This window comes from Chlamydotis macqueenii, chromosome 30, assembly GCF_036417535.1.
Source record: "Chlamydotis macqueenii isolate bChlMac1 chromosome 30, bChlMac1.mat, whole genome shotgun sequence".
Taxonomy (NCBI): Eukaryota; Metazoa; Chordata; class Aves; order Otidiformes; family Otididae; genus Chlamydotis; species Chlamydotis macqueenii.
This window is the reverse complement of record NC_141585.1, coordinates 513,942-538,690: the sequence shown is the minus strand read 5'-3', so window position 1 is coordinate 538,690 and position 24,749 is coordinate 513,942. Positions and strand designations below refer to the sequence as shown.

Here is a 24,749-nt window from a genome sequence, read left to right as displayed (position 1 = left end):
GGCTACGGCCTCGCGACCCGTTCGAGCTAAGGGGGGGGCGCGGGGGGGGGGCGCGGGGGGCAGCGGCTCGGCCGCCGGGGGGGGATTCGGGGGGCGCGACGGCGCCGGAGCCGCGGAATGTGGGTTCAGTCGTCCTCGGTGGCGCTGCCGGAGCGATCCTGGCGGAGAGGGGGGAGACGTCAGGGCTGGGGGGGGCCGGGGGAGGTTTGGGGGGCAGGAGGGGATTTGGGGGGCAGGTTTGGGGGCAGGAGGGCAGAGTTGGGGGGCAGGAGGGGAGTTGGGGGTCAGGGTGGGGGCAGGAGGGGAGTTGGGGGGCAGGAGGGGAGTTGGGGGGCAGGTTTGGGGGCAGGAGGGCAGAGTTGGGGGGCAGGAGGGGATTTGGGGGGCAGGTTTGGGGCAGGAGGGCAGAGTTGGGGGCAGGTTTGGGGGCAGGAGGGCAGAGTTGGGGGGCAGGAGGGGATTTGGGGGGCAGGTTTGGGGGCAGGAGGGCAGAGTTGGGGGGCAGGAGGGGATTTGGGGGGCAGGTTTGGGGGCAGGAGGAGGAAGGAGAGGAGGAAAGGAGTTGGGGGGCAGGAGAAAAAGTTTGGGGGGCGGGAGGAAGGGGGCGAGATGGGGGCAGCAGGAAGGAGTTGGGGGGCAGGAGGAGGAAGGGGGAGATTTGGGGGGCAGGGGGAAGGAGTTGGGGGCAGGAGTGCAGATTCGGGGGGCAGGAGGCGATGTGGGGGTGAGGTTTGGGGCAGGACAAAGGGAAGGCGCTGGGGGGCAGGAGGAAAAAGCTTGGGGGGCGGGAGGAAGGAGGAGAGAGATTTGGGGGCAGGAGGACGGGAACGGTTCGGGGGCAAAGAGGGCAGGTTGGGGGGCAGGGGGAGGGAGGTTGGGGGGCAGGGGAGAAAAGGGTTTGGGGGGCAGGAAGAGGAGGAGTTGGGGGGCAGGAAGAGGAGGAGTTGGGGGGCAGGAGAAGAAAATGGAAGGAGTTGGGGGGCAGGAAGAGGAGGTCAGGGGGCAGGGGGTTGGGGGGCAGGAAGAGGAGGTTGGGGGGCAGGAGAAGAAAATGGAAGGAGTTGGGGGGCAGGAAGAGGAGGGCAGGGGGCAGGGGGTTGGGGGGCAGGAAGAGGAGGTTGGGGGGCAGGAGAAGGAAATGGAAGGAGTTGGGGGGCAGGAAGAGGAGGGCAGGGGGCAGGGGGTTGGGGGCAGGAAGAGGAGGTTGGGGGGCAGGAGAAGAAAATGGAAGGAGTTGGGGGGCAGGAAGAGGAGGGCAGGGGGCAGGGGGTTGGGGGGCAGGAAGAGGAGGTTGGGGGGCAGGAGAAGGAAATGGAAGGAGTTGGGGGGCAGGAAGAGGAGGGCAGGGGGCAGGGGGTTGGGGGGCAGGAAGAGGAGGTTGGGGGGCAGGAGGGGAGTTGGGGGGCAGGAGAAGGAAATGGAAGGAGTTGGGGGGCAGGAAGAGGTTGGGGGCCGGGGCAGGGGGTTGGGGGGCAGGAAGAGGAGGTTGGGGGGCGGGGGTGATTTGGGGGGCCGGGGGGTCCGGCCTCACCTCCTCCTGCTCCTCCTCGCTGTCGTCGTCGCTGACCACGGGCTTGGCGCGCGAGGCGCGGGCGGCGCGCCGGCGCCCCTTCAGCCGCTCCTGCGCCTTCTCCTTGCGCCCCAGCTTGATCTTCACCTTCACGGAGCGCGCTGCGGGGCGGGATCGGGGGGGTCAGCGCCGCGCCCCCCGCCTCCCGCCTCCCACCCCCCCCCGCCCCGGCACTCACACTCCGACTCGGAGCCTTCCTCCTCGCCCTCCTCCTCCTCCTCGCTCTCCTCGCCCTCGCTCTCCTCCTCCTTCTCGATTTTCTGCCGCACGCTGGTGAAGACGGACTGCAGGACGATGGAGTCCTCGTAGATCTGGGGGGACACACACGCGCGGGGGGCGGCGCGGTGAGGCGGGCGGGGGGGCCGGCGGCGTGCCCGCGCCCGCGCCGCGCCCGCGCCGTACCAGCGAGCCCTCCAGGTTGAAGGTCTGCGCGTTCTGGCACAGCAGCATCACGTCCTTCTCCAGGTCGTTCAGGCTGCGGTACTTGTGGTTCCGGATGCGTTCCTGCGCGCGGCGACGAGGCGTCAGCCCCCGCCGCGCCCCCGCCCCGCCCCGCCGCCCCGCCCCGCGCGCTCCCCGCGGCTCCGGCGCCGTCACCTTGATTTTTTTGAAGTCGACGGGCTTGCGGATGAGCTCGTAGTACTCGGGCAGCTCCTTGCGGGAAGGCAGCTGGATGAAAACCTCGCTCAGCTGCCGTCCACTGCTGCTGCACGGGGAAAACGCGGCGTCACGGCGCGGCGAGAACGCGCAGTGCGCGGCGCCCGGGGGGGTTAAAATCTGGGGAGGGGATTAAAAACCCGGGGATTTCAAATCTGGGAGGAGATGAATTAAAGTCTGGGGAAATTAAAATCTGGGACAGGATTTTAAATTTGGAGGGCATTAAAATCTGGGGGAATTCGATTGGGGGATTAAAAATCTAGGAGGGAATTAATTAAAGTCTGGAGGGATTAAAATCTGGGGGGGATTAAAATCTGGGGGGATTAAAATCTGGGGGGGATTTAAAATCTGGGGGGATTAAAATCTGGAGGGGATTAATTAAAATCTGGGGGGGAGGATTAGAATCTGGGGGAGTTAATTAAAATCTGGGTGGGAATTAAAAATCTGGGGGCATTTAGATCTGGGGGGATTAAAAACCTGGGCGGGATTACAACCTGGAGGGGATTAAAATCTGGACGAATTAAAATCTGGAGGAATTAAACAGCCGCCCCTCCGCGTGAAGCGCCGGGTGCGCAAACGCCGACGCGTTCGCCGGCAGAAGCGCCCTCGTTAACGAGCCCCTCGTCTGCGGCGCGGCCGCGCCCCTCACCTGTCCTTGTACTTGATGACGGCGTCCACGATCTTCTTCATTTTCTTGGTGAGGTTGGGGGGGTTCGGGGAGAGCTTTTCGGCTGGCGGCCGCCCGCGCTTCTTCTGCTTTTTGCTCTCCTCGTCCTTCTCGCGGCTGCGGGTGCTGGTGGTGGGCGTGGCCGAGCCCGCGTCCGCGTCCCGCTTGCGTTTGCGGGACGATTTTTTTTGCCGCACCTCCTCCTCGATCTCCTCCAGCGTCCCCTCCTCGATGGCCTGCGCGGGGCGGGAGCGACGGAGCCGCTAGCGCGGGGGGGGCTCCCGGCAACGCCGCGCAACGGGGGCGCGGGGGCTCGGCCGCGGGGCCGGCGTCGGGCCGACCGGGAAGGCCCCACGCTGAGAAAACGGCGGCGGGACGGGGAGAAAACGAGGCGCCGGAGACAGCGGGGCGCTCGACGCGCCGGCCGCCGCGTGGTTATTTTGTTTTCCCTCCTCCCGCTCGGCGCCGCGGGCGTTCGGAGCCCCGTTACGCGCGGCGCCGGCGCGGAGGGAGCGACGCGAGCGCGGGAGCGGCGGCGGCCGGCGCAGAACGATGCGGTACCGTGTGTACCTTGAGCCACTGCTTCTCCGTCAGCGAGTCGCTGTAGTCCACCTCCTTGCGGTGCCGCGAGCCTCGCCCGAACATCTTCTCCTCCTCCTCCTCGCACGTCAGCCTCTCCACCTCGGCGTCGTCCTTGATGATCCAAGACGGCAGCTCGTCCTCCTCCATCAGGCGCGGCTTGCGCTTGGGGTTGCGCGCCTCTTCGCGCCGGCGGTCCAGGTCCATGCGCTGGAGGGAGAGGAGGAGGAGGAGGAGGAGGAGGAAGGTTTGCCGTGGGGCCGCCGGCAAAGCCGCGGCGGGGAGCGGCCGCCGCGTCCCCGAAACCTCGTGGCGCCGCAGGATCGGCGCGGGGCTGCGGCCGGAGGAGCCGGAGGCGTTTCGGGAGCCGGCGGCTCCGCGCCGCTCGGGAGAGGCTGCGGAAAATCCACCGCGCCGGCCACGAGCGGGGTCGGATAGCGCGAAGCCGGCCGCTTTTTCTCCGCGCGAGGCGGCTGCGAGCGAAGCCCTCGGCGCCGGGGAATCAACCGGTTGGAAGCGCCCGGTTGGAAGTGAGCCGGCGCCGCCCGCGAGGCCGACGAGGAGCCTCTCCGCCGTTTTACGCGCTCCTCGCCCCCTCCCCGCACGCGTTTTCGCGGCCGGAGCCTCTTTCGGGCGGGGAAGCGGCTTTTCGCGGCGGGACAAGCGTCCCGGCACGCGCCGCGCGCTCCGGCTGCCCCCGCGCTCCTCCAGCTCCGGTTCGTTTCGCCTGCCGCGGCTTCGTTAAGCCCCCTGGGCCGGTTTCAATTAGAGCGCTCGTTAGAGCCGCTCGCGGGAGAACGGCCTTGCGCCCTGCTCACCATGAAGAGGTCGAACTCCTCCTCGTGCCGCGCGATCATCTGGTTGACGGTTTCGTCGTCGGGAACCTCGTCTTCCTCCTGCGAGAATTCGGGGAGAAAAGGCCCCGGGTCAGCGGCGCGAGAAAGCGGCGCGGCGATCCGTCCGCGCGGCGCCGCTCCCGTCCGCCGCTTTTTGCCCGCGAAAGACGCGTTCGGCGTGTTTATTTTTTTTTAATTTCACTTTTTTTTTTTTGGTTTGTTTGCTCGGTGTTTGTTGTTTTTTTTTTTTGGCGTGGCCTCAGGTTGGTTTCTAGCGGACGCTACCCGCGGCGTAAAAGCTTGCCGGCGGCGCCGCGGCGAGGCGCGCGGGCGCTTCTGTCGGATTGAGTGGGCGTGGAGACTGAACAACCCCCTCTCACCTTTAGAGGTGGTTCCTCCAACTCAGCGTTCAGGCACAGGGTGGAGGCGGCGTGGGGGGCGCTGCCACTGCCGCCGCCCGCGCTGTATCTGCTCTGTGGATAAACAGAGGACTTCAGTCTCCAGCGCCGCCAATCCGGCGCCTTCTCACCGCCGCGACAAAAAAATAATTCCCTTCCGCTCAAAGCTTTCACGCTTTTGGGTTTGTGGTTTTGAGGTTGTTTTTTTTTTTTTTTAAATGGGTTTTTTAATATTTTTTTTTTTTTTTTTTTTTTCTGGCGCCTTCTCGCGGCGGAGCAAAACCCGCCCGGTTTCGCCGGCCGCGCCGCGGAGCGGGGAGGAGAGCGGCCCGCGCGCGCGGCTCACCTCGTCCTGCTCCTCGTGCTCCAGGATGGCCTGCAGGAAGGCTCGGCGCTCGTGGCTGGAGGACTTCTGGTCGAACATGCCAGCCTGGATCACCTTCTGGTCCACGTTCAGCTTGTACTTGGCGGCGGCCAGGATCTTCTCCTCCACGCTGTTGACGGTGCAGAGGCGGAGAACGCGCACTTCGTTCTGCTGCCCGATGCGGTGCGCGCGGTCTTGCGCCTGCAGGTCCTGCCGGGGACGGACGCGGCGGTTTGGCGAGAGCAGGGGAAAAAAAACCCGCGCTTTTCATCCCGGAAATGGCGGGATTTCGCCGAGGAACCGCGGTGGAAAGCGTCGGCGCCGGCGGCCGCTCTCGCCTTAGGAGAGTGAGCGAGCGCGCGCGGGGTGGAAAAAAAAATAAAATAAAAAGGGGATTTGGGGAGGCCGGCCGGTGCTGGGAGCGCAGCTGCGGCTCTCCACCAGCAGCAGGGTCGGAAAACGGCGGAATTTCAACGCCTCGACTCGCGCCGGGAGGAGGACGGGCTCTCCGGCGGAGAACAAATAAAAAATCCAGACGGGCGCTCGGCCCGGGGGCGCGGCAGGCAACGGCAGGCGGGTGCAGCGGCGTTTGGGCTCGGGGTCCTCAGCAGCAGCGGGCCGCGCGCCGGCGAGCGAGCTCGGCGCTCTTCTGGGCGCGCGAGAGAGGCGGCGTGGAGGCTTTTTTGTGTCGCTCGCTTTTTTTGGGGTTGTTTCCTGGGTTTTTGGGTCGGTTGGTTTGGTTTTTTTGGGTTTGTTCTTTGGTTTTTGGGTCGGTTGGTGGTGGGTTTGGGTCGGTTGGTGGGTTTGGGTCGGTTGGTGGGTTTTGGGTTCTTTCTTTGCTTTTTCGGCCGGTTGGGGGGTTTTTTTTTGGGTCGGTTGGTGCTGGTTGTGGGTGGTTTCTTTGGTTTTTGGGTTGGCTGGTGGCGATTTTGGGTTGGTTCTTCAGTTTTTTGGTTGGTTGGTGGTTTTTTTGGGGTTATTTCTTTGGGTTTTGGGTTGGTTGGTGGGGTTTTGGGGTCATTTCTTTGGTTTTTGGGTTGGTTGGGGGTGGCTTTGGGTCAGTTGGGGCTGGTTTTGAGTTGGCTGGTGAGTTTCTTGGGTCGGTTGGTGTTTTTGGGTCGGTTTGGTGTTTTTGGGTCGGTTTGGTGTTTTTGGGTCAGCTGGTGGTGGGTTTTGTGGGTCGGTCAGTGGTTGGTGGGTTTTTTGGGTCGGTTGCTGGTTTTTTGGGGCAGCTGCTTGTTTTTTTAGTCGATTGGTGGTGGTTTGGGGCGGCTGGTGGTGTTTTTGGGGCGGCTCTTTGGTTTTTTTGGGGGGGCTCTGGTTTTTGGGGTGGTTGGTGGTGGTTTTCGACTTGTTTTGATTTTTGAGTCAGCTGGTGGTGGTTTTGGGTCAGCTGCTGGGTTTTTTGGGTCAGCTGCTGGGTTTGTTTGGGTTGTTTCTTTGGTGTTTTGGTGGGTTGGGGGTTTTTTTGGTTTGGTTGGGGTTTTTTTTGGTTTGGTTGGTGTATTTTCGGTTTGTTTCTTTGGTTTTTTGGTCTGTTGGTGGGTTTTTTTGGCCAGTCGGTGTTGTTCTTTGTCTTTGGTTTGGTTTTTTTACCTGGTGAGGGTTCCAGTCGCTGTCAAAGATAATCACGGTGTCGGCAGACTGCAGGTTCAGCCCCAGCCCACCAGCCCGCGTGCTCAGCAAAAAAATGAAATACTCGGAGCCGGGCTCGTTGAAAGTCTTCAACAACATGCCCCGGTCTTCCGCTTTAGTGGTTCCTAAAAACGGAGAGGAGGGGTTACTCCCGCCCCCGGTCGGCGCCGTCGGGAGACGCGGTGGGGCGAGGGGCCGTGCGGCGTTGGGAGGAGGCGTCTCGGGGAGCGAGGGGCTCCGGCAGGGAACGGGAGAAGCCCGGCCGGGCGCCGGGGAGCGCGCAGGGTCCGCGAGTGGATCGGGAGATCTCCCGCGGCTCGGGACGGCGCTACCGGGAACGCGGCTGGATCTAAGGCGGCGTTCGTCCTCCTTCAGAGCCGCGCGGCTCCGTAAACGGCGTGAAGGCTCCGCGCAAACGCAGGGAGAGCCGGGGACGCTGCGCTCGGGGCGGCTCGAAAGAGCCGGCGCCGCTCGTCGCTGGGTTGGGGTCTGCGCCGCGCCTTCGCCAGTGTCCAGTGATTTATTCCGACCGCGAGCGGCACGTCGGCTTTGCTTTTCCAGCAGATCGGATCCGTGCACGCGCTAAGCCGCGCGGCTTCTGACTTAAACCCGGAACCCGGCTCGTTAATTAATATTTATGTTATTTTAATTGCGTTAATTCTTAACGGCGGCCCTTCAGGGTTCCAGAATTAAATAGCTCGTCTGAATTTAAAACGGAAATTTAACCGAAGCAGACGGCTTTCCCACGCGCTCTTCGTTTCGGAGGCGTTTCCCTCGCGAGCGAGGGCTGGCTGGGCGAACGCGGAGGAGCTTACCTCGCCGCTCGGCCCCCACGCCGGGGGTTTCTCCTCGCCGCGAGCCGGCCCCACGCGGCGGAGGCACTCACCGTCCAGCCTGAGGTATTTGAAGCCGCGGTAAGCGAAATAATCCTCCATGATGGTCATGAGCGAGGTCATCTGGCAGAAGAGCAGCACTTTGTGGTTGGTGGCTCGTAATTTGGGGAGGATTCGGTCCAGGAGCTCAAATTTGCCCGAGGCACGGTACAAATCCAGGCTGGGAGGGGAGAGAAGAGGGAAATAAGGATTTGATGCCACAAACGCAGCATCTCCCGCTCGGCGCCGAGCGCGGCAGCGCTGCTTCGGTCACCGATAAACGGCTTCGCGAGGAAAAGCCGCCCGCATCCCCTCCGAAGCGCCCGACTTACCCCTGCACGATGCCGCCCGTGAAGCCCAAGTGCTCGGAAAAGGATTCCTGCAACGGGAAAGAGAAGCGGCGTCAGAAACGGCCCACGCCGCCGAAGAAACCCCGCGAAGCCCTGGAAGAGAAGCGGCGCCGGCTCCCAAATCGCCTCGGGAAGCGGAGCGACGGGAAAAGCTCTGCCAGCGACGCCGACGCGCATTTGCAGCCGGAGGGATCGACCCGCTCCGGTGCTTTTTATGCAAAATGGCTCCGCTGAGCCGGTTCAAGCGGATTTCGGAGTGTTCGGAAGGAGCCCGAGCTGCGCGGCGCTGAGGGCTGACGCTCATCCACGCCGCGGCTGCGAAAATCCGCTCGTTTTCTCCGTTCAGGAGCAGACGGAAGAGTTTTTCCGCCGTTTCCAGAGGCCCGCCCCGCGCCCGCCGTACCTCGATGTGCTGAAACATGTAGGGGTGGTTGCAGATCTTCCGCAGCTGCATGATGGTGTTCATCAGGGTCTTCGTGCCGCCCTTCCCCTGCGCAACGCGGACCAGGAATCAGAAACGCAAAGTTTACCGGCCGCAGCGGCTCGCCAGGCGTTTCGGGAGGGGCTTTCCGGGAGGATTTAGCGGCGCCGAGGCTTCGGCGCGGCCCGGGCCTAACTGGAGCTGCGCGCAGAGGCACTGGAGCGGCAGTTTAAAGCCGTTACCCCTCATCAAAAACCCTTTTGCAGTTGGTTTTTAAATTTTTTTTTCTAATTAATTGCCATCTGCCTTTCTGATCGCTCGGAAAAGCAAGCCGGCGGCCTTCGTGGGTTCTTCCTGGCTCGCCAGGCCGAGCTCAGCCCGGGACCCCGAGGGCAGGACGTCAGCCCGTCCCTCCGGGACTTCTCACTTACAAAAAGGGTTTTTTCTCCCCTAAAACATGGCTTCCCTCCCCTAAAAAGGGTTTTTGCTCCCCTAAAACTGGGTTCGCTCCAATAAAACCCTTTTTGCTCCCCTAAAAAACCCTTTCACTCCCCTAAAACCTGGCTTTGCTCCCCTAAAACCCCATTTCACTCTGGCAAAATGTTTTTTTTCTCCCCTAAAAAGGGGTTTTGCTCCCACAAAACCCGGTTTTGCTCCCCTAAAATGCGTTTCTGCTCCCCTAAAACCCATTTCACTCCCCTGAAAGGTGGTTTCGCTCCCCTAAAACGTGTTTTTGCTCCCATAAAAAGGGGTTTTGCTCCCCTAAAACGCAGTTTCGCTGCCCTAAAACGGGTTCTGCTGCCACAAAACCCGGTTTTGCTCCCCTAAAAACACTGTTTTGCTCCCCTAAAACGCGTTCCTGCTCCTCTAAAACCCATTTTGCTCCCGTAAAACCCAGGTTTGCTCCCATCTGCTGACGCAGCAACGCGGGGACAGGACAGACACCCCCAGCCCCGCAGCGTTTCCGGCCCCGGCGGCGTTCCCAGCCCCGCTCCGCCGGGAAGCAGACCTTTTTGTCCTTCTCGGAGCCGTCGGTGAGGAGCACGCCCTTGGCCTGCATGTGCCGGTAGAGGACCCTCTGCAGCGCCGACATGTCGCACTTGATGACGTACTCCACCTGCGGGGAGCGGCGGGGAGAGCTTCATTCCCCGGATTCTCCCCCAAGCCGGGCGTTTCCACCGCCCCGTTCCCCGTTTCGGGATGAACCAACGCGACCACCTCTCCCCGGCGCCGAATAACGCCCCGCCCCGCGCCGGGGGAAGAGCGCGACGGCCTCTCGCCGCCGTTACCTTCTCGGGCAGCTGCGCTTCTACTTCCTTCTTCAGGCGGCGCAGCAGGAAGGGGCGCAGCACCTTGTGCAGGCGCCGGATGATGAGGATGGTTTCTTCCTCGTTCAGGTCCACCTGCACGGCCGGGAAAGCGGAGCGTCACGCACGGCAGCGGCAGCGAGATTCCGTCCCGGCGGGGTCGGAACCGCGGCACCGGAAGGCTTCGGCGCAACCTGAGGTTTCTGCGCCCGTTTTTTATTTTATTTTATTTTATTTTGAAGCTTAGGCTCGCTCATCTTCCCCCGGCTGCCCCGCCAAACCTCGGCGACGGCGATCCAGCGGGAATCGGTGCCGCCAGCACCGTCGCGGTGTGCGAACTCCGCAAGCGAGAGCCCGCGCGGCTTCGCCCACCAACGAATTCCATCTGTGTTCCAGTAAAACCCCGAAGAAACGGCGTTTCACAGCATGTGAGGTTTCTGCGAGCCCGTGGAGGAGCAGCGATCCCCCCGCAGCCCGTGGAGGGCCCCACGCTGGAGCTGGGGAGATTATCTTGTTCTCTGGCTCGTTATCCCGCTGTTTAATTAATAGTTTTCCGCAAGTCGAGGCGGTTTTGCCCGTAACAGTGACTTTAAGGATCTCTTCCTGTCCTCATCTCAAACCTCGAGCTTTTTTTTTTTTTTTTTTTTAATTATCTCTCCCTGTTCTCTCGGAGGGTGGGGGGAGTGAACGAGCGACTGCGTAGTGTGGCCCCGATCGGGGCTGAACTACGACACACCCGAAAACCGCTCGCTCTGCGCCCAAAAAAAAGCTCGCTGGGTGCTCACCCCACGTGTGCCTGGCACTCAGAAACCACTCGCTGGGTGCTCACCCCGCGTGCGCCTGGCACTCAGAAACCACTCGCTGGGTGCTCACCCCGCGTGCGCCTGGCACTCAGAAACCACTCGCTGGGTGCTCACCCCGTGTGCGCCTGGCACTCAGAAACCACTCGCTGGGTGCTCACCCCGTGTGCGCCTGGCACTCAGAAACCACTCGCTGGGTGCTCACCCCGCGTGCGCCTGGCACTCAGAAACCACTCGCTGGGTGCTCACCCCGCGTGCGCCTGGCACTCAGAAACCACTCGCTGGGTGCTCACCCCGCGTGCGCCTGGCACTCAGAAACCACTCGCTGGGTGCTCACCCCGCGTGCGCCTGGCACTCAGAAACCACTTGCTGGGTGCTCACCCCGCGCGTGCTCAGCACCCAAACCCACTCAAACCTCGAGCCTTTTTTTCTTGTAGTCTCTCTCCCGATTCTCTCGGAGGGTGAGAGGAGTGAGCGAGCGACCGCGCAGTGTGCCCCCGATCGCAGCTGAACCACGACACGTTTACAAACGCAAGCTCCCAAAAAACGCCCGGCGGCCCCGCCCCGGCTTCCCCCGCCGTACCTTTTCTCCCGTCATGGCGAAAGGAGCGTTGAACCACTGCTCAAAGGTGCTGCAGCTCTTGAAGATGGTGGGCAGCAGGAAATTGAGGAGGGCCCAGAGCTCGGGGAGCTTGTTCTGCAGCGGGGTTCCCGTCAGCAGCAGGCGGCGCGGGGCCACGTAGTGGGTGTTGAGCACCTGGGTGAGCTTGCAGTGGTGGTTCTTCATTCTGTGGCCCTCGTCCACGATCATGTACTTCCAGCGGATCTGCGGGAAGGAGGGCGCTGTGGGAAAGCCGAGCTCCGGCTGCGCGCGGGGAACCCCGGCCACGGCAGAGCCGGGCTTCCGGAGGGATCCGAGTTTGCCGGGATGGTGTAAACCCGCTGCAAGCTCGCCCAAGCCGCTCCCGTCGGCTCGGCTCGGACACGGAAGGAGCGGGGAAAAAGGAAGAGCAAACAGCTGACAGAGACCGACGCCAGCTTTGCGGAATTTCCCCATTTCCCGAGATTTTTGGCCGTTAACAAACCAAACGGCGCCCAACTCTCTGCAATACGAAGGAGAGGAGAAGCCCGTTCCCTTCGGAGCCTCACGGCGCCTCACAATCCAGGCAGACCCCGGGGTTCTAATAAATATTTTTTGTTCTACGGATTGTTTTGTTAAAAAAGAGAAAAAAAAAATTTAAAAAATCGGTGTATCGCAAGCTAAAATAACGAGAACGCTGCACCAGTTCTGTAAGCAGCCGCTCACGCCTCCGGCCACGTGCCGAGAGGCTCCGGAGAGAAACCCTCACTAGAAATGCCGGGATTTTCCAGACGGGGGCCGTCCCGGTGACGCCGGGCCTCACCTTGGCCAGGATGTGCTTGTCTTTGATGATGTACTCGTAGGTGGTCAGCAAGACGTTGAATTTCCCGCTGCGGAGCTGAGGTACGAATGCCCGTCTCGCTGCCGGAGAGCCCTGGGGGAAGAATTCCCAATGGGAACGTTAAAACGGAACGGGGTCTCCAGGATCGGCGCGGAACAAGGCAGCGAGAGCGTGTGGGCAGACGGCAGCGCAAAACCGGCTTTCGTTCCGTCAAGGGACGAAAAGTAAACGTGGATTTCGCAGATCGAGCGCCAGGAAGCGTCCCGGCCTCCTCGGGATGACGGGAATATCGCCCGACGGGAAGGAGGAAGAGGCAAACCGGAGGAATCCGCACCGAAACGGCGGGCGCGCACCAGAAACCGCCGGTACTCACCTTGTAGGAGACCTTCACCACGGACGGAGCCCACTTGTCGAACTCGTAGGCCCAGTTTGACAGAGTTCTGGCCAAAAAAAAAAAAAAAAGAGAGAAACGGTCAAACCGGCCGTCGCGCGGGGGGAACGGCGCCGGGCCCGGCGCGGTCGGGGGCGGGGCGCGGCTTACGAGAGCGGGACGATGATGAGGAAGGGCCCGTTGATGCGCTTGTGCTCCATGAGGTACGTGATGAGCGCGATGGTCTGGATGGTTTTGCCCAGCCCCATCTCGTCGGCCAGGATGCCGTTCAGGTTGTTGTTGTACAGCGACACCAGCCACTCCAGCCCTTTGATCTGCGGGGGGAGTCAGGCGGGACGCGCGCTGACCGCCCGCTCGCGACGTTGCGCGCCCATTTTCTCATCGCCTTCTGCGAACGCGAAGCGGAATTCCCTTCCGCGGGATGAGAGCTGGGCTCGGCCCGCCGGGGAGCTGCCCTCCGGGGAGCGGAGCGGCCGTTTTCCCGGGAGAACCTCGCTTTGCGGTTGTTTTACCTCGCGTACGCGCGGTCTAGGGCCCAGGTGGGCTTTCCGTCCCACGTCCTCCCCTCCCCTCCTCCGTCGCGTGAGGTAAACCACAGGTCACCTCGTCTCCCTTGAGCAGGAGCAGGAGGAGGAGGAGGAGGAGGTCTTGTAACAGCTGAGGTACTCCCCGCCCGCACAGACCCGTAAGACCTAGCCTCTTCCAGATTCCGAAACCCCTCGGAGAGTTTTTTGGGATTTCCAGCCTTTCCGCAGCCGAGACAGCGGGGAAGAGCGATTGTCTTTGAGCTGGCGGCATCTCGTCATCCTTCCAGCTCATCGCCGCCAACGAGTTGACCTACGATGACGGCACGCTCTACAGGTTTCCGCCACGTGGGTCGGGAACGTTTGGTTTCACCTGGAGCTACGGACGTCCGCAGCTCATCCGGGTTCTGATAAACCAGCTCCCGCACGGCCGATGCCCCAAGGAACGGGACTCCTCTCTCCAGGGTGGTCACAGAACCATGGAAGGGTTTGGGTGGGAAGGGACCGCCAAAGCCCACCCAGCCCAGCCCCCCTGCAAGGGGCAGGGACATCTCCAACCGGATCAGGGTGCTCAGAGCCCCGGCCAACCTGGCCTGGAATGTTTCCAGGGATGGGGCATCCACCGCCTCTCTGGGCAGCCGGGGCCAGTGCCCCACCACGCTCAGCGTAAATATTTACGGCCGAGATCTTTCTTTGGGGTGCTTCCCACGTAGCGGGGCAACCGACACTGGCGCAGGCTGGGTTTTTGGGGAGCGCGCTCCGCTCCTTGCTCTTACTCATTCCGTAGACGAGCTCCCTCTGCGCTGTCACCGAGCTCTCGTCAATCACTTAAAGCCGGCCGGGGCATTCCTCGCCCCGCCGGGCGCTCACCTGGTACTGCTTCAGGACGCCGTTGACCATCAGCGTGGACTGCTTGTCCACCCGCTCGGTGACGGCGTGGGCCACCGCGTAGTAGGACTGCAGGCCCCTGGCCAGCGCCTGAGACACGCCGTACTCGTCGTCGACGTCCTGCTTCGCGTTCCTGCGCGGGGAAAAAAGCGGGAGATAAGGAAGACGATCCCTTCGGAGACAACGCCCGGGGTGGTTCGTTCTCCCGACGCGCCCCAGGTTCCATCACGCCTTGGAAAGCCCGCTCTCCGGAAGCACGAGCGGAGCCGAATTTCGCTCCGCGAGATTCCCAAAGCGCCTCCGGAAGGGAACGCGGCGCGGGCTCACTCGATAATGTGCCGGGCGTCCACTTCCGAGACATCGTCGCTGTCCGGGTCGGGGATTTTCTTCTTCTCCTCCACGGGCGGCGCGGGCTGCGCCGGCTGCGGCTGCTCCTCCTCCTCCTCCTGCCGGGAGAGCGAAGCGCGGCCGTCCTGAGCGCGGCGCCGCCGGGGCGCACGGCAGGAAAACCCGCTCGGCCGCGCTCCGGAGGGAGCAAGCCTGCCGACTGCGGCACAGCGGCTCCGGAACGGCCGCTGACGAAGCGCGGACACCCCGATTTCAGGGGTTCGTTTGTTGGGACTGTGTGGCTTTTGGGTTCAGTTGTTGGGATTTTGCGGGGTTTGGGGTTCGTTTATTTGGATTTTTTGGGGTTTGTTTGGATTTGGGGGGTTTTGTTTGTTGGGATTTTTTGGGGGGGTTTTGTTGGGTTGTTTGGATTTTGGGGGGGTTTTTATTTGTTTGGATTTTGGGGGTTTGTTTGTTTGGATCTTTTGGTTTTTTTGTTTGCTTGTTTGGGTTTTTGTTTTTTGGTTTTTTTGTTGTTGTTGTTTCCTTGTTTGGATTTTTGGGGTTTTTTTTGTTTGCTTGTTTGGGTTTTTGTTTGTTTTGTTTTGTTTCCTTGTTTGGGTTTTTGGTTTTGTTTGTTTGTAGATTTGAGTTTTTTTGGTCAGTTTGTTTGGCTTTTTGGGGGTTTTTGGTCTGTTTGTTTGGCTTTTTGGGGGTTTTTGGTCGGTTTGTTTGGCTATTTGGGGGTTTTTGGTCTGTTTGTTTGGCTATTTGGGGGTTTTTGGTCTGTTTGTTTGGCTTTTTGGGGGTTTTTGGTCGGTTTGTTTGGCTATTTGGGGGTTTTTGGTCTGTTTGTTTGGCTTTTTGGGGGTTTTTGGTCTGTTTGTTTGGCTATTTGGGGGTTTTTGGTCGGTTTGTTTGGCTTTTTGGGGGTTTTTGGTCTGTTTGTTTGGATTTTGGGGGTTTTTGGTCTGTTTGTTTGGCTATTTGGGGGTTTTTGGTCGGTTTGTTTGGCTATTTGGGGGTTTTTGGTCGGTTTGTTTGGATTTTGGGGGTTTTTGGTCTGTTTGTTTGGCTATTTGGGGGTTTTTGGTCGGTTTGTTTGGCTATTTGGGGGTTTTTGGTCTGTTTGTTTGGCTATTTGGGGGTTTTTGGTCTGTTTGTTTGGCTATTTGGGGGTTTTTGGTCGGTTTGTTTGGCTATTTGGGGGTTTTTGGTCGGTTTGTTCGGCTATTTGGGGGTTTTTGGTCTGTTTGTTTGGCTATTTGGGGGTTTTTGGTCGGTTTGTTTGGATATTTGGGGGTTTTTGGTCTGTTTGTTTGGATATTTGGGGTGTTTTGGTCTGTTTGTTTGGATATTTGGGGGTTTTTGGTCTGTTTGTTTGGATATTTGGGGGTTTTTGGTCTGTTTGTTTATTCTAAATACACTTACTTGGGCCAACTGACACAGAGCTGTGCTGAAACCAGTAATCCCCGTAACAGCTGCTTCCCGTTTTCTCCCAAACCCTTAAAATATGGAAGCATAAGGAGCCCGGGGTGTTTCTCCTTACCTCCTCCTCCTCCTCCGACCCGCTTTCCTCGCTGTCAGATCTCGGAGCTACCTCATACCTAATTAAACACAAACATTAATATTTAATTGCAGATCCGCTGCCAACAGCGCTCCGCACGCAGGGTTCTAGAAACCCTCGCATCGAAACGCAGATTTTATTATCAGCATTAATTTTTTTTAAAACAAAACGTTAACTCGTTTCTTTCCCCCTCATTTAGCTCAAGTTCTCGCGCACATGCTCTCTGGAGGCGTCCGAGCCCGACAGCCTGTGCCCGGGACCTCCCGCGCGCCGTTCCCGCGTTGTTTTAGCGGCTGACGAAATCTCTCCTTCCCGATCCACGGTCCCGCCGCCGCTTCCAGCTCCCTGCGCTTTCCAGGGCTTTCCTCCCCAGCGCTCCTGGCCAACCCAGCCCTCCGAACGCGCACGATTTCCCCGCGGAAATGTGCCCTCGTGGGATGGGGACCTACCCGGGGTTCATCTCCAGCCAGGCTTCCAGCTGCCCTGCCTTCGGAGCGTCGGTGCCGGTCAGGATCTTGCCGCTCTCCACGTGGATCACTTTGACCGGGAGGTCGCTCATTTGGCTCGTCTCGTCCAGCGGCTGAGGAGTTAAAAATCAAACTGGGGGTCAGCATTTTGATTTTTCTGCCTCGAAACGGAGCTCGCGTTGACGTCGACGGCTGCCGCTTGGAGCCAAGCCACCCCAGGACCAGCACGACAACGGCGGGGAAGGACAAAATGGCCGGCAGCTCAAAATACCACGCCGCCAGAAAGGCAGAGCTCAAAAGCTGACGAAATTTGACATTTCACTTTGAAAAAAATTAGGAAACGAGGAATCTTGGCATGGGAAGGCACGTCGGGATGCCGGACGCGATCCACGCAGGAGCGATTAATGGAAGCATCACCAAAAAGCTTTTCTGCTGGCAGGGGTTTGGCAAAGCGCCGAGCACGCGAGGTTCGGCGCCCTGGCGCCGCTCGCACGTGTGGGGGTCACGGATCCCTCGCGAGCGACGAATCCCGCGAGAGAAAACCATCGGGCTTACTTCGCCGTCCGGTCCGATCGCCGGAGTCTGCCCTTCCGCGTTCTCCGCCTTCTGGAAGAGGAGGAAGATGAGGGCTCGTTAGCCACCCAGCGCCGAAGGGCAGGACAAAGAAACCAGCGAGGACGTGATTCCAGCTCCCCGCCGCGCCCCGCTTTCCGCTCACCTTCTTTTTCTTCTTCTTCTTCTTCTCCTTGGCCACCTGCGCGGCCTTGTGCTGCCGCACCAGCTCCGTCAGGTTGGCCACGTACTCGTCCGTCTGCTGCAGCAGGTAGGCCAGGCGCTTGTCCTTCTTCTGATCGATCAGCTTGCGGTAGCCCTCCTCATCTTCAGCCTGCGCAGACCAGGGGGGGTCGTTAACGCCCCGGCCAAACGAGCCCCGCGCGCGGAACGCCTCATCCGGCGCCCAAATCCTTACCATCAAGCGGCGCATCCTCTCCTTCTCGATCCTCTCGTTCTCCTTCTTCTGCTCGCGCTCCGTGTTGGCGTGGTACGTAGCCACCGCCTTGGTCAGCTTCTGGATCTTCCCGGTGACGGAGCGATGGTATTCCTTGAAATCCTTGGCGTGCTGGAGGATGCTGTTGAGGTATTCCTGCGGGGAAAAGGAAAGGAACGGCGTCAGGACTCGTGCGCTGTGGTGTTTTGCGACTTTTATTTAATAAAATGGAATATTTTGGTTGGAAAGCACGTCCAGGCATCATCCTCTCCAAACAAAACCTGTCTCTAATTCCCTAAAAAAACCAAAATTCTCTAAAAAAAGGGAAAAAGTTCAGCCCTGCCATCTCCCGCCGCCCAAACCCTCCGCAAACGGCACGCGTCGGGGCTGACCTGGTGCTTCTGCCGGCGTTTCCGTTCCTGCTCGATCTTCTGCTGCTTCTCCAGCTTCTCGGTGATGCGGGCCTCGCGCAGGGACTGCCGCTTGCTGCGCTTGTAGGCCTTGGCGTTCAGGGCCGTTTCCAAGGCCGTGTCCCGCCGCATGCACACCACCACTTCCTGGCGCAGCTTTTTGGAGAGATTTTTTTTTTTAAAAATTAAATTAATTCCACGGGGAACGCGAGTTTCCCGCCAGCCTGCGGCTCCCGGCCGGTTAAAACCCACCGGAAGCTTTGTCGGACGCTCACCTGGCGCTGAAAATTGAGCAGGCGCAGCGCTTTGAGTTCAATGGTTGCTTTGGTTCTCAGGTCGCCGGCCAGCGAGCCGGGAAGGTTTTCCAGCTCCTGGATCCGGTGAGCAATGCGAGCCTGCAGCCTGCGGAGGGAAGGAGACGGATTTCGCATCAGGGAGGGAGCGGCGCAGGGAATTCCCTTCCACTCCTGCCACGAGGACAAGCTCCGACGCGCAGAGCCGCTCAGCATCCCGAATTTTAGCTTGGATTTAATCGATCGGCACGGCTGAAGCTCTCTAACGAAGCGTCGGAGCGCTGACAATCCCTGGGAAGCATCAGGGATGCGATTCCGGAAGGATGCACCCCCTGCTCCCTCCAGACCCCTGCATGGGGCGGGGAATCGCTACGGCGCGGATCAGGAGGATAAAAATTCCCGGCGGCGCGGCGCCCAGCCCCTACCTGTACTCCCTCTCCTGCAGGATTTCCACCGGATCGAGCCCGCGGGGTTTCTGGATGGGGGTGATCCGGTTCTGTTTCTGGTGGAGCTGCACCATGGGGGCCGGCTGAGCCGGCTGGCCGGGAGACTGCGTCTGCGGCGGCATCACCGGGGAGGCGGCGGGAGGCACGGCCGGCGGCGCGGGCGAGGGCCGGCCGGTGGGCTGGGGGGGAATCAGCTTTTGGGGAGTGCTGGTGGGGGCTGCGGCGTTCGCCATTGGTCCTGCGCAGAGAAAAAATCATGGAAAAAAACAAAAAACAAAAAAAAATCAGGAAAAACACGCCAGGTTCCCCCCCTGCGGCTCCGCGTACGCCCAGCCGGCTCCGGCGCAGCTCGCCGCCGTGAATTCCGCGGCAAAGAAACCCAAAAAATTCCTCCTTCACCCGGAGGGAGGCAGTAAATTTGGAACGGCCGGCAGCGCGCGCACGCACGGAGCGTCGGAAAGCCGGAGTGGGGCAACGCGCCGATCCCGCTGGCTCTTTGGAAAGCTCGGGATTCGTGGGATTTAAACCCGGAATCTCCGAGTTCCTTCCGCCGCAGCGGCATGGCCAGCTTTCCCCCCGCCCCGGTGTCGCTTCGTTAACCTCCCACGCCTAACGAGCTCGCGGGTCTCCAACGAACCCCGGATCTCACCTTCCGGCCAGGGCTTGGGGGGGCCGCCGGGGGGCTGCCCAGGCATCCCCGGGGGAACTCCTGAGGGTCCGGGAGGGGGCATGTTAGGCCCTCCCATTCCTGTAGGCCAAACAAAAGGCAGAAAAAGGAAAAAAGGAAAAAATCCCATTAAAACGGTGATTTTTTTACCAGGAGAAGAGTTATCCGCCCGCTTCGGAGAGCCTGCTGTCTTTCCGCAGGCGCAGAACGCCCGCGCCCACCCGAGCCCGCGCCGGAGGGGCGAGCGGCCGTCCCGCAGCCCAAACTGCCCGGGGGAAGCGCGCCGCAGCCGGGCGCGCCGAATCCGAACCCAAAATCCCGGCAAACTAACGGGGCGGGAACCGGACGGGCCACCGGACGCCGGGAAAGCCAAACCGTGCGGCAGCGGGGGACGGGAGCGCGCGGGCCGCGCTCACCGTGAGGTCTGTTGTAATTTGGAGGTGCGGGTCCCGCTCCAGGCCCTTGCACTGGTCCTGTCCCGGATACGGAGGGCGGAGGTAGCGTCGGCATCTGCTGCTGCATCCCGGGCACGGGGCGCTTGCCCTGCACCGCCATCTGAAGGTGCTCGGGCAGCGGCTGGCCCCTGGCCAGCATCTTGTAGGCCATGATCTGCGCTCGCAACTGGTGCAACTGGTTCTGGTTGAAGGGGGTGGGCCCCCGGTTCTGCTGTCCCAAAGCCTGGGGGTCGGCGCCGTCCAAGGGGACGCCTCCGGGAGCGGAGGGGAGCTGCGGGCCGGAGGACGGGCCGTTAGCCGGGACCGGGCTGGAGGCGTGCTCGGAGCCGCCGAGCGGAGACGGGTAACCTGGAGGGAGAGCCGGGGACGGGAAATCAAGTCAAAAAAAAAAAAAAAAAAAAAAAGAGAAAAAAACCAAAAAACGTCTTCTCCCCAGCGGGGTCTGCACCCGGAAAGGCCCGGAGCGCTCCGTCCTTCCCAAAATCAAGGATTTAAACCAAGGAAAGCTCCCGGAGGTGAGCAGCGGCGCGGGAACGCCACGCCGATCGCGGCGCAGAGGAGAGCGGGAGACGCCAGGAGGGACCTTTCCGTGGGATTCCCCGCTCCTTGTCCTGACTGTCCCATCGGATATTGAGCGGGAAGCAAAGCCCCGGGCCGATCCGCGGAGGAAACGGGATTGGTTTTTCCCAAAGCAACCAACCTTGGGAGTGCTGATCCATGGGGCTCGGCGGAGGCCCCATCCCGGCGTGGCCGGCGGGGCGCAGGCCCATGCCCTTCATCTGCCCGTAGCGGGGGTCCTCGGCTATCCCCTTCTCGTGCATGGAGTCCAGGGGCTGCGGGGGAGAGCAACGTCCCAAAATCCGCCCCGAAGACGCGGCTGCGGCGTTCCCCGCGACGGCCGGCAGCCGAGCGCGAGGGGGGACAGGCCCAAAAAACTACAGGCCCCAAAAAAAACCCTTACAGCCTCAAAAACCACCCACTGCAGCCCAAAAAAACCACTTACAGGCCCAAAAAAACCTTACAGCCCCCCAAAAAACCACTTACAGACCCCTCAAAAAACTACAGGGCCCCAAAAAAACCTTACAGCCCCAAAAAACACCCACTACAGCCCAAAAAAACCACTTATAGGCCCAAAAAAACCACTAAAGGCCCCCAAAAAACCTTACAGCCTCAAAAACCACCCACTACAGCCCAAAAAAAATAGTTACAGGCCCCAAAAAAACACTTACAGACCCCCCCAAAAACTACAGGGCCCCCAAAAAAACCTTAGAGCCCCAAAAAACACCTACTGCAGCCCCAAAAAACACCACTACGGACCCCAAAAAAAACACTTACAGGCCCCCCCCCAAACCACTACAGGCCCCAAAAATCTTCCAGGCCCCCCAAAACACTACAGGCCCAAAAAATTTGAGAAAAAGGGGCCTTCGGTGACAAAACCCCCCACTGTTTTGGCACAGAACCAGAAAAGGAGCCTGGTTTCCCCCAAAATTCCCGAATTTCTTCGGCTTTTTATTTCGGAACGCGCCGCCTCGGCCCCCACCTGTGGAGGGCAGCGGGATGGGGACGGCGCCCCAACATTCGCGGTCCGCGACGCTCCTAAACCCCCAAGTCACCCATCAATTCCCGGCTTTTACACCGCGAGCGTCCCCAAAAAACCCGAATTCCCGGGAATTCCCCCCCCCCCGCCCACCTTGTGCATCTGGTGCAGGTTGTCCTGAGCGTAGCCCCCCGGCCCCGGGGGCGGCAGCGGGTGCCCGGCCGAGGGGGGGCCGGGGCTGGGACCCATCATTCCGTGAGCGGAACCGGGAGAGGGTCCCGGGCTGGGACCCAGCATGGCGCCCGGAGAAGGACCCGGGCCCGGCGAGGGTCCCGGCCGGGGGGTTCCTCCCATGGGAGGATCCGGAGTCGACATCTTCGGAGCGGGGCGACGGCGTCGGAGAGGCCGCGGAGCCTGCGAGAGGGAAAATCAGGATTAGGGACCGGGCTGGGCGCGCGAACGGCGCCGGCTTCGCCAAGCCGGAGGCGTTCGGAAGGAGAAACCCGCTCCCAAATCCATCCTGGGCGCGGAGCATTCCCGGGATTTGGGCAGGAGCGGACAGCGCGCCGTTCCCCGCTCCGCGCGTTTCATCCACCGCAGCGGCGGCGTGCCGCTTCCGGCAGCGATTTTTTCAATGTTAAATCAATTCGAAGTCGCCTCGTGCTTGTTTTTCTGGAAATCCAGAATCCAAACGGCCTCGCTCTCGGCAGATGGGAATTTTGGGAGAAAGCGAGCCGAATCCGGGCGAAATGAGAATTTCTGGTTAACGCAGACAGCCACGAAGAAAATTTTTGCCTCGCGGGGTTCGCTCGGCGAGCAGACCTCGTTTGGGCCGAGAACGAACGGGATTCGGAAGCGGAGGCGCCGAACGCGGACAAACGGAGCTGCCGGACGGAAATCCGCAGAAATCCCGCACGCGGGGAAGAGAAACGGGCGACGCTCGTGCTTCCCGAGGGTGAAATTCCCCGTTTTTCCACTCAGGGAACATCCCAGCGCCTCCAGTTTTCACCTTGAGCGCTTCCTTCCTTTTCCACGTCTTCGCCGGAACGCCACGGCAGAAATCAGGGAGAATTCTCAAAATCACCTGGATTTTAGGATCCGTTCTGGCTTGGCGCTCCGGACAAAGCCTCGCTGAGGCGGGACCTTCGTTTCATCGCGATTTATTCCGGCAATTTTGCGGCAGCGGCTGTTTGTTTTCCTTTTCTCCCCGTGCCGTCGGCAAACGCCAGGGAGCCAAGCGCTTCCCATGGAAACGGCTGAAGGGAAGGATGGGATTCACGCTCGTCCTCGTGCGATCCCGCTCCGGAAGCGGCTTCCAGAGGACGCCGGCGCATCACTCGGCTTTAAAATCGACGCTCCGGCTCTTCCGGCGTTAAATTTCCCAATTTTTAAGGAAAAAGCATTCGGTACTCACGTCACCGGCGCCGCGTCCCGTGAAAATTCCGCGTTTGAGGCCGCGGAGCGGAGCCGCGCCGGCACCCGCGAGGCAAGGCAGGGGTTTATCCCGCGGCCGAGCCCTTCCCGCCCTCGGAATCTCCCTCTTTCCGCCTCCAGAGGGAAACAACGGCAGCGGGAGGCGTGTTCCCCCTCCTCCGGCCACGGCTAACGAGGAAGCGAGGGCTAACGAGGAATTTTGGAGAGGAACGGCGGGACGGGACGCGCCGGCCGGCTGAAGCCGCAGCGCCGGCGCGGGTTTTTCCGGGAGAAAAGCGCAATAACCGGCGCGCTCCGAGGAACGCTACGGCAGCGCGAAGCGCTTCTCCCGCTCCGCTCTCCGCCGGCGCCACCTCTCCGGCGCGGCGATTTTATTCGTTTTTCCGAGGCGATTTTATTCGTTTTTCCAAAAAAAAAAAAAAAACCAAAAACCCCAAACCGGACCCCCCCGCCGTCGCGAGGAAAGCCGAATATCCCAGCACCTACCTACGGGCATGGAGATCCGACCCCTCGCGGCGCGGCGGCGGCCTCGGGACGAGGTTTTTACCGCAAAGCTGCGGGGAGCGGGAAAAAAGCAGCAATTAATCAGCGCGGGTCGTTACCGACAGCGCGACCGGCGCGCGGAGCCCTGGCATCCCGGGGGGGCGGATTTTTGGGGATGGAGAGGGGGGAAACAAACGGGCCGCCGCTTTCTTCGTTATCTCGGCGCGGCTCGTTAATTTTAAGCGGCGGCCGCGCAAATCGCTTAATTACAGCTCCCCCCGCTCCGCCTGCTTCAGGTTCCGATCGGCAACGGAGGAAAATTTAAATTGTTTTGACCAAAACCGGCGGGTTTGCTCGTCCGTCTGTCCGTCCTCCCCGCGATGCCGAGGGCGGGTGGGCGGGCAGAGCCGGGGGGGAAAATGGGGAAAAAATGGGGAAAAAATGGGGAAAAAATGGGGAAAAAATGGGGAAAAAATGGGGAAAAAATGGGGAAAAAATGGGGAAAAAATGGGGAAAAAATGGGGAAAAAATGGGGAAAAAATGGGGAAAAAATGGGGAAAAAATGGGGAAAAAATGGGGAAAAAATGGGGAAAAAATGGGGAAAAAATGGGGAAAAAATGGGGAAAAAATGGGGAAAAATCCCTCCTGCCCTGCGTAAAACCTCCGCTCCTCGCCGGGAAAGCTGAAAACCCCGCTGGCGGGCGGCGGGAAAAGGGGGGGCTCGGCGGCTGTGTCCCCAAAATCCCCCCCGGGCCGGACGAGACCCCCGGGTGCAGCCCTGAGCGACCCCCCCCGCAGCAGAGGGGGCGACGCCGTCGCCTCGAAACAAAAGGCGGCGGCGCTGGGGGCCGCTTGCCCGCAAAGGGGAGGGGGATGTGCCCCCCCAAAATGGAGGGTGACGGCTGAGACCCCCCCAAATCCAACCGAGGGGGACGCAGGGGGGCTGTGACCCCCCCGCCCCATGGCGACACCCCAGAAAGGAGGGAAATCCATGATTTTTCGGGGTGGGGAGACGGGGACGGAGGGAGGGCCCCCCCCCAAAAGCAGCTGGGGGCCGGCGCGGGGGGGAGGGTCCTGGTTTGGGGGGAGAAGGGCGAGCACCCCGGGGGGGGTGCAGCAGGGGGGGGCGTCCTCCAAAAGAACAAAGAAAACCCAAAATCGCTCGGGGAGGGGGGGCAGGGGGCGGGGGGTGCCCTCCAGGGTGGGGAGCGCTGCCCCACAAAGCGGGGAACGGGGGGGTTGGGGGTGCAGCCCCCCCCCTTTTTGAAGGGGGACGCGGAAGGGGCTGGGGGGGGCGCTGCGGGGTCCGTGACCCCCCCACAGCAAAGGCCGGGGGGGAGCTGGGGGGGCTGAGCCCCCGCAATGGGGAGATGGGGGGGGGCCGGGGGGTGAAAAGGGAGTGGGGGCGACGGGGGGGTGATGGGGGGCGGTGGGGTGAGATGGGGGGGCCAAGGAGGGGCTGAGGACGGCGCTGGGGGAGGGGGAGGCGGCGCGGATCCCCCCCCCCGGCCCCGAACAATGGGCAGCGCGCCCGGGCGAGCTCCCGTGACCCTCCTGGGCCGCCGTACCCCCCCCCGCCGACCCCCCTCCCTCCCCGGCCCGGCCCGGCCCCGCTCCGCCGGCCCTTACCGCGCTGGCCGCCGCAGGAGCCGCTCGCAGGGCCCATCCCCGCCCGGGGCGGCCCCGTCTACGCCGGGCGCGGCGCTGGGGGTGGGGGAGGGGGGGGCGCGGCGGGGAACAAAGGAACCGGAGCCGCTGGAACCGAGCCGCCGCCGGAGGGAGCGACGGAGACGCGCGCGCCCCCGCCACAGCGCAGCCAGCGCGCGTGCGCGACGCCTCGCTCCCTCGTTCTACCCCCCCCCCACCCCAACTCCCGCCCCTTCACGCGCGCGGCCCCCACCGACCAATAGCGCGGCGCCTTCCGCCAGCGCCGCCCAATGAGGGGAAAGGGAGCCTGGGGAGCGCGCGCGCGCACCCGCCCCCTCCCTCCGCTTC

At 61.6% G+C, this 24,749-nt stretch overlaps 1 protein-coding gene across 8 annotated transcripts; it reads right to left on the bottom strand.

The window, feature by feature from the left end:
* On the bottom strand, nucleotides 1-24,494 carry SMARCA4 (SWI/SNF related BAF chromatin remodeling complex subunit ATPase 4). 8 transcript variants are annotated; one of them, XM_086769099.1, is made up of 36 exons: nucleotides 24,384-24,493; nucleotides 22,758-22,825; nucleotides 20,991-21,251; nucleotides 20,001-20,133; nucleotides 19,262-19,648; nucleotides 18,828-18,926; nucleotides 18,158-18,416; nucleotides 17,715-17,841; nucleotides 17,422-17,595; nucleotides 17,012-17,185; nucleotides 16,760-16,927; nucleotides 16,597-16,647; nucleotides 16,024-16,154; nucleotides 15,557-15,614; nucleotides 14,008-14,126; nucleotides 13,663-13,813; nucleotides 12,419-12,582; nucleotides 12,251-12,317; nucleotides 11,860-11,970; nucleotides 11,040-11,282; nucleotides 9,639-9,752; nucleotides 9,359-9,466; nucleotides 8,332-8,418; nucleotides 7,911-7,957; nucleotides 7,593-7,759; nucleotides 6,668-6,831; nucleotides 5,054-5,281; nucleotides 4,690-4,782; nucleotides 4,292-4,369; nucleotides 3,465-3,683; nucleotides 2,877-3,130; nucleotides 2,168-2,276; nucleotides 1,973-2,074; nucleotides 1,749-1,881; nucleotides 1,532-1,671; nucleotides 1-158 (listed from the first exon to the last, which is right to left on the bottom strand). In XM_086769099.1, exons 3-36 carry the CDS (start codon nucleotides 21,210-21,212, stop codon nucleotides 126-128), a joined length of 4,914 nt encoding a protein of 1,637 aa, XP_086625225.1. In that variant the 5' UTR covers nucleotides 21,213-21,251; nucleotides 22,758-22,825; nucleotides 24,384-24,493; the 3' UTR covers nucleotides 1-125. The 8 variants fall into 8 exon arrangements, with proteins under 8 accessions (XP_086625225.1, XP_086625227.1, XP_086625230.1 ...); XM_086769101.1 differs by having other exon boundaries at nucleotides 14,008-14,123; XM_086769100.1 differs by having other exon boundaries at nucleotides 2-158; nucleotides 2,168-2,273.
* Between the last annotated feature and the right edge of the window lie 255 nt (nucleotides 24,495-24,749).

Coding starts and splice junctions, on each gene's coding strand:
- SMARCA4 (XM_086769099.1), bottom strand. CDS start 21,212: ATGTCGACTCCGGATCCTCCCATGGGAGGAACCCCCCGGCCGGGACCC. Junction 16,155..16,596: donor CGATCGGACCGGACGGCGAA/GTAAGCCCGATG, acceptor TTAACTCCTCAG/CCGCTGGACGAGACGAGCCA. Junction 11,971..12,250: donor TGGTGAAGGTCTCCTACAAG/GTGAGTACCGGC, acceptor TTCTTCCCCCAG/GGCTCTCCGGCAGCGAGACG.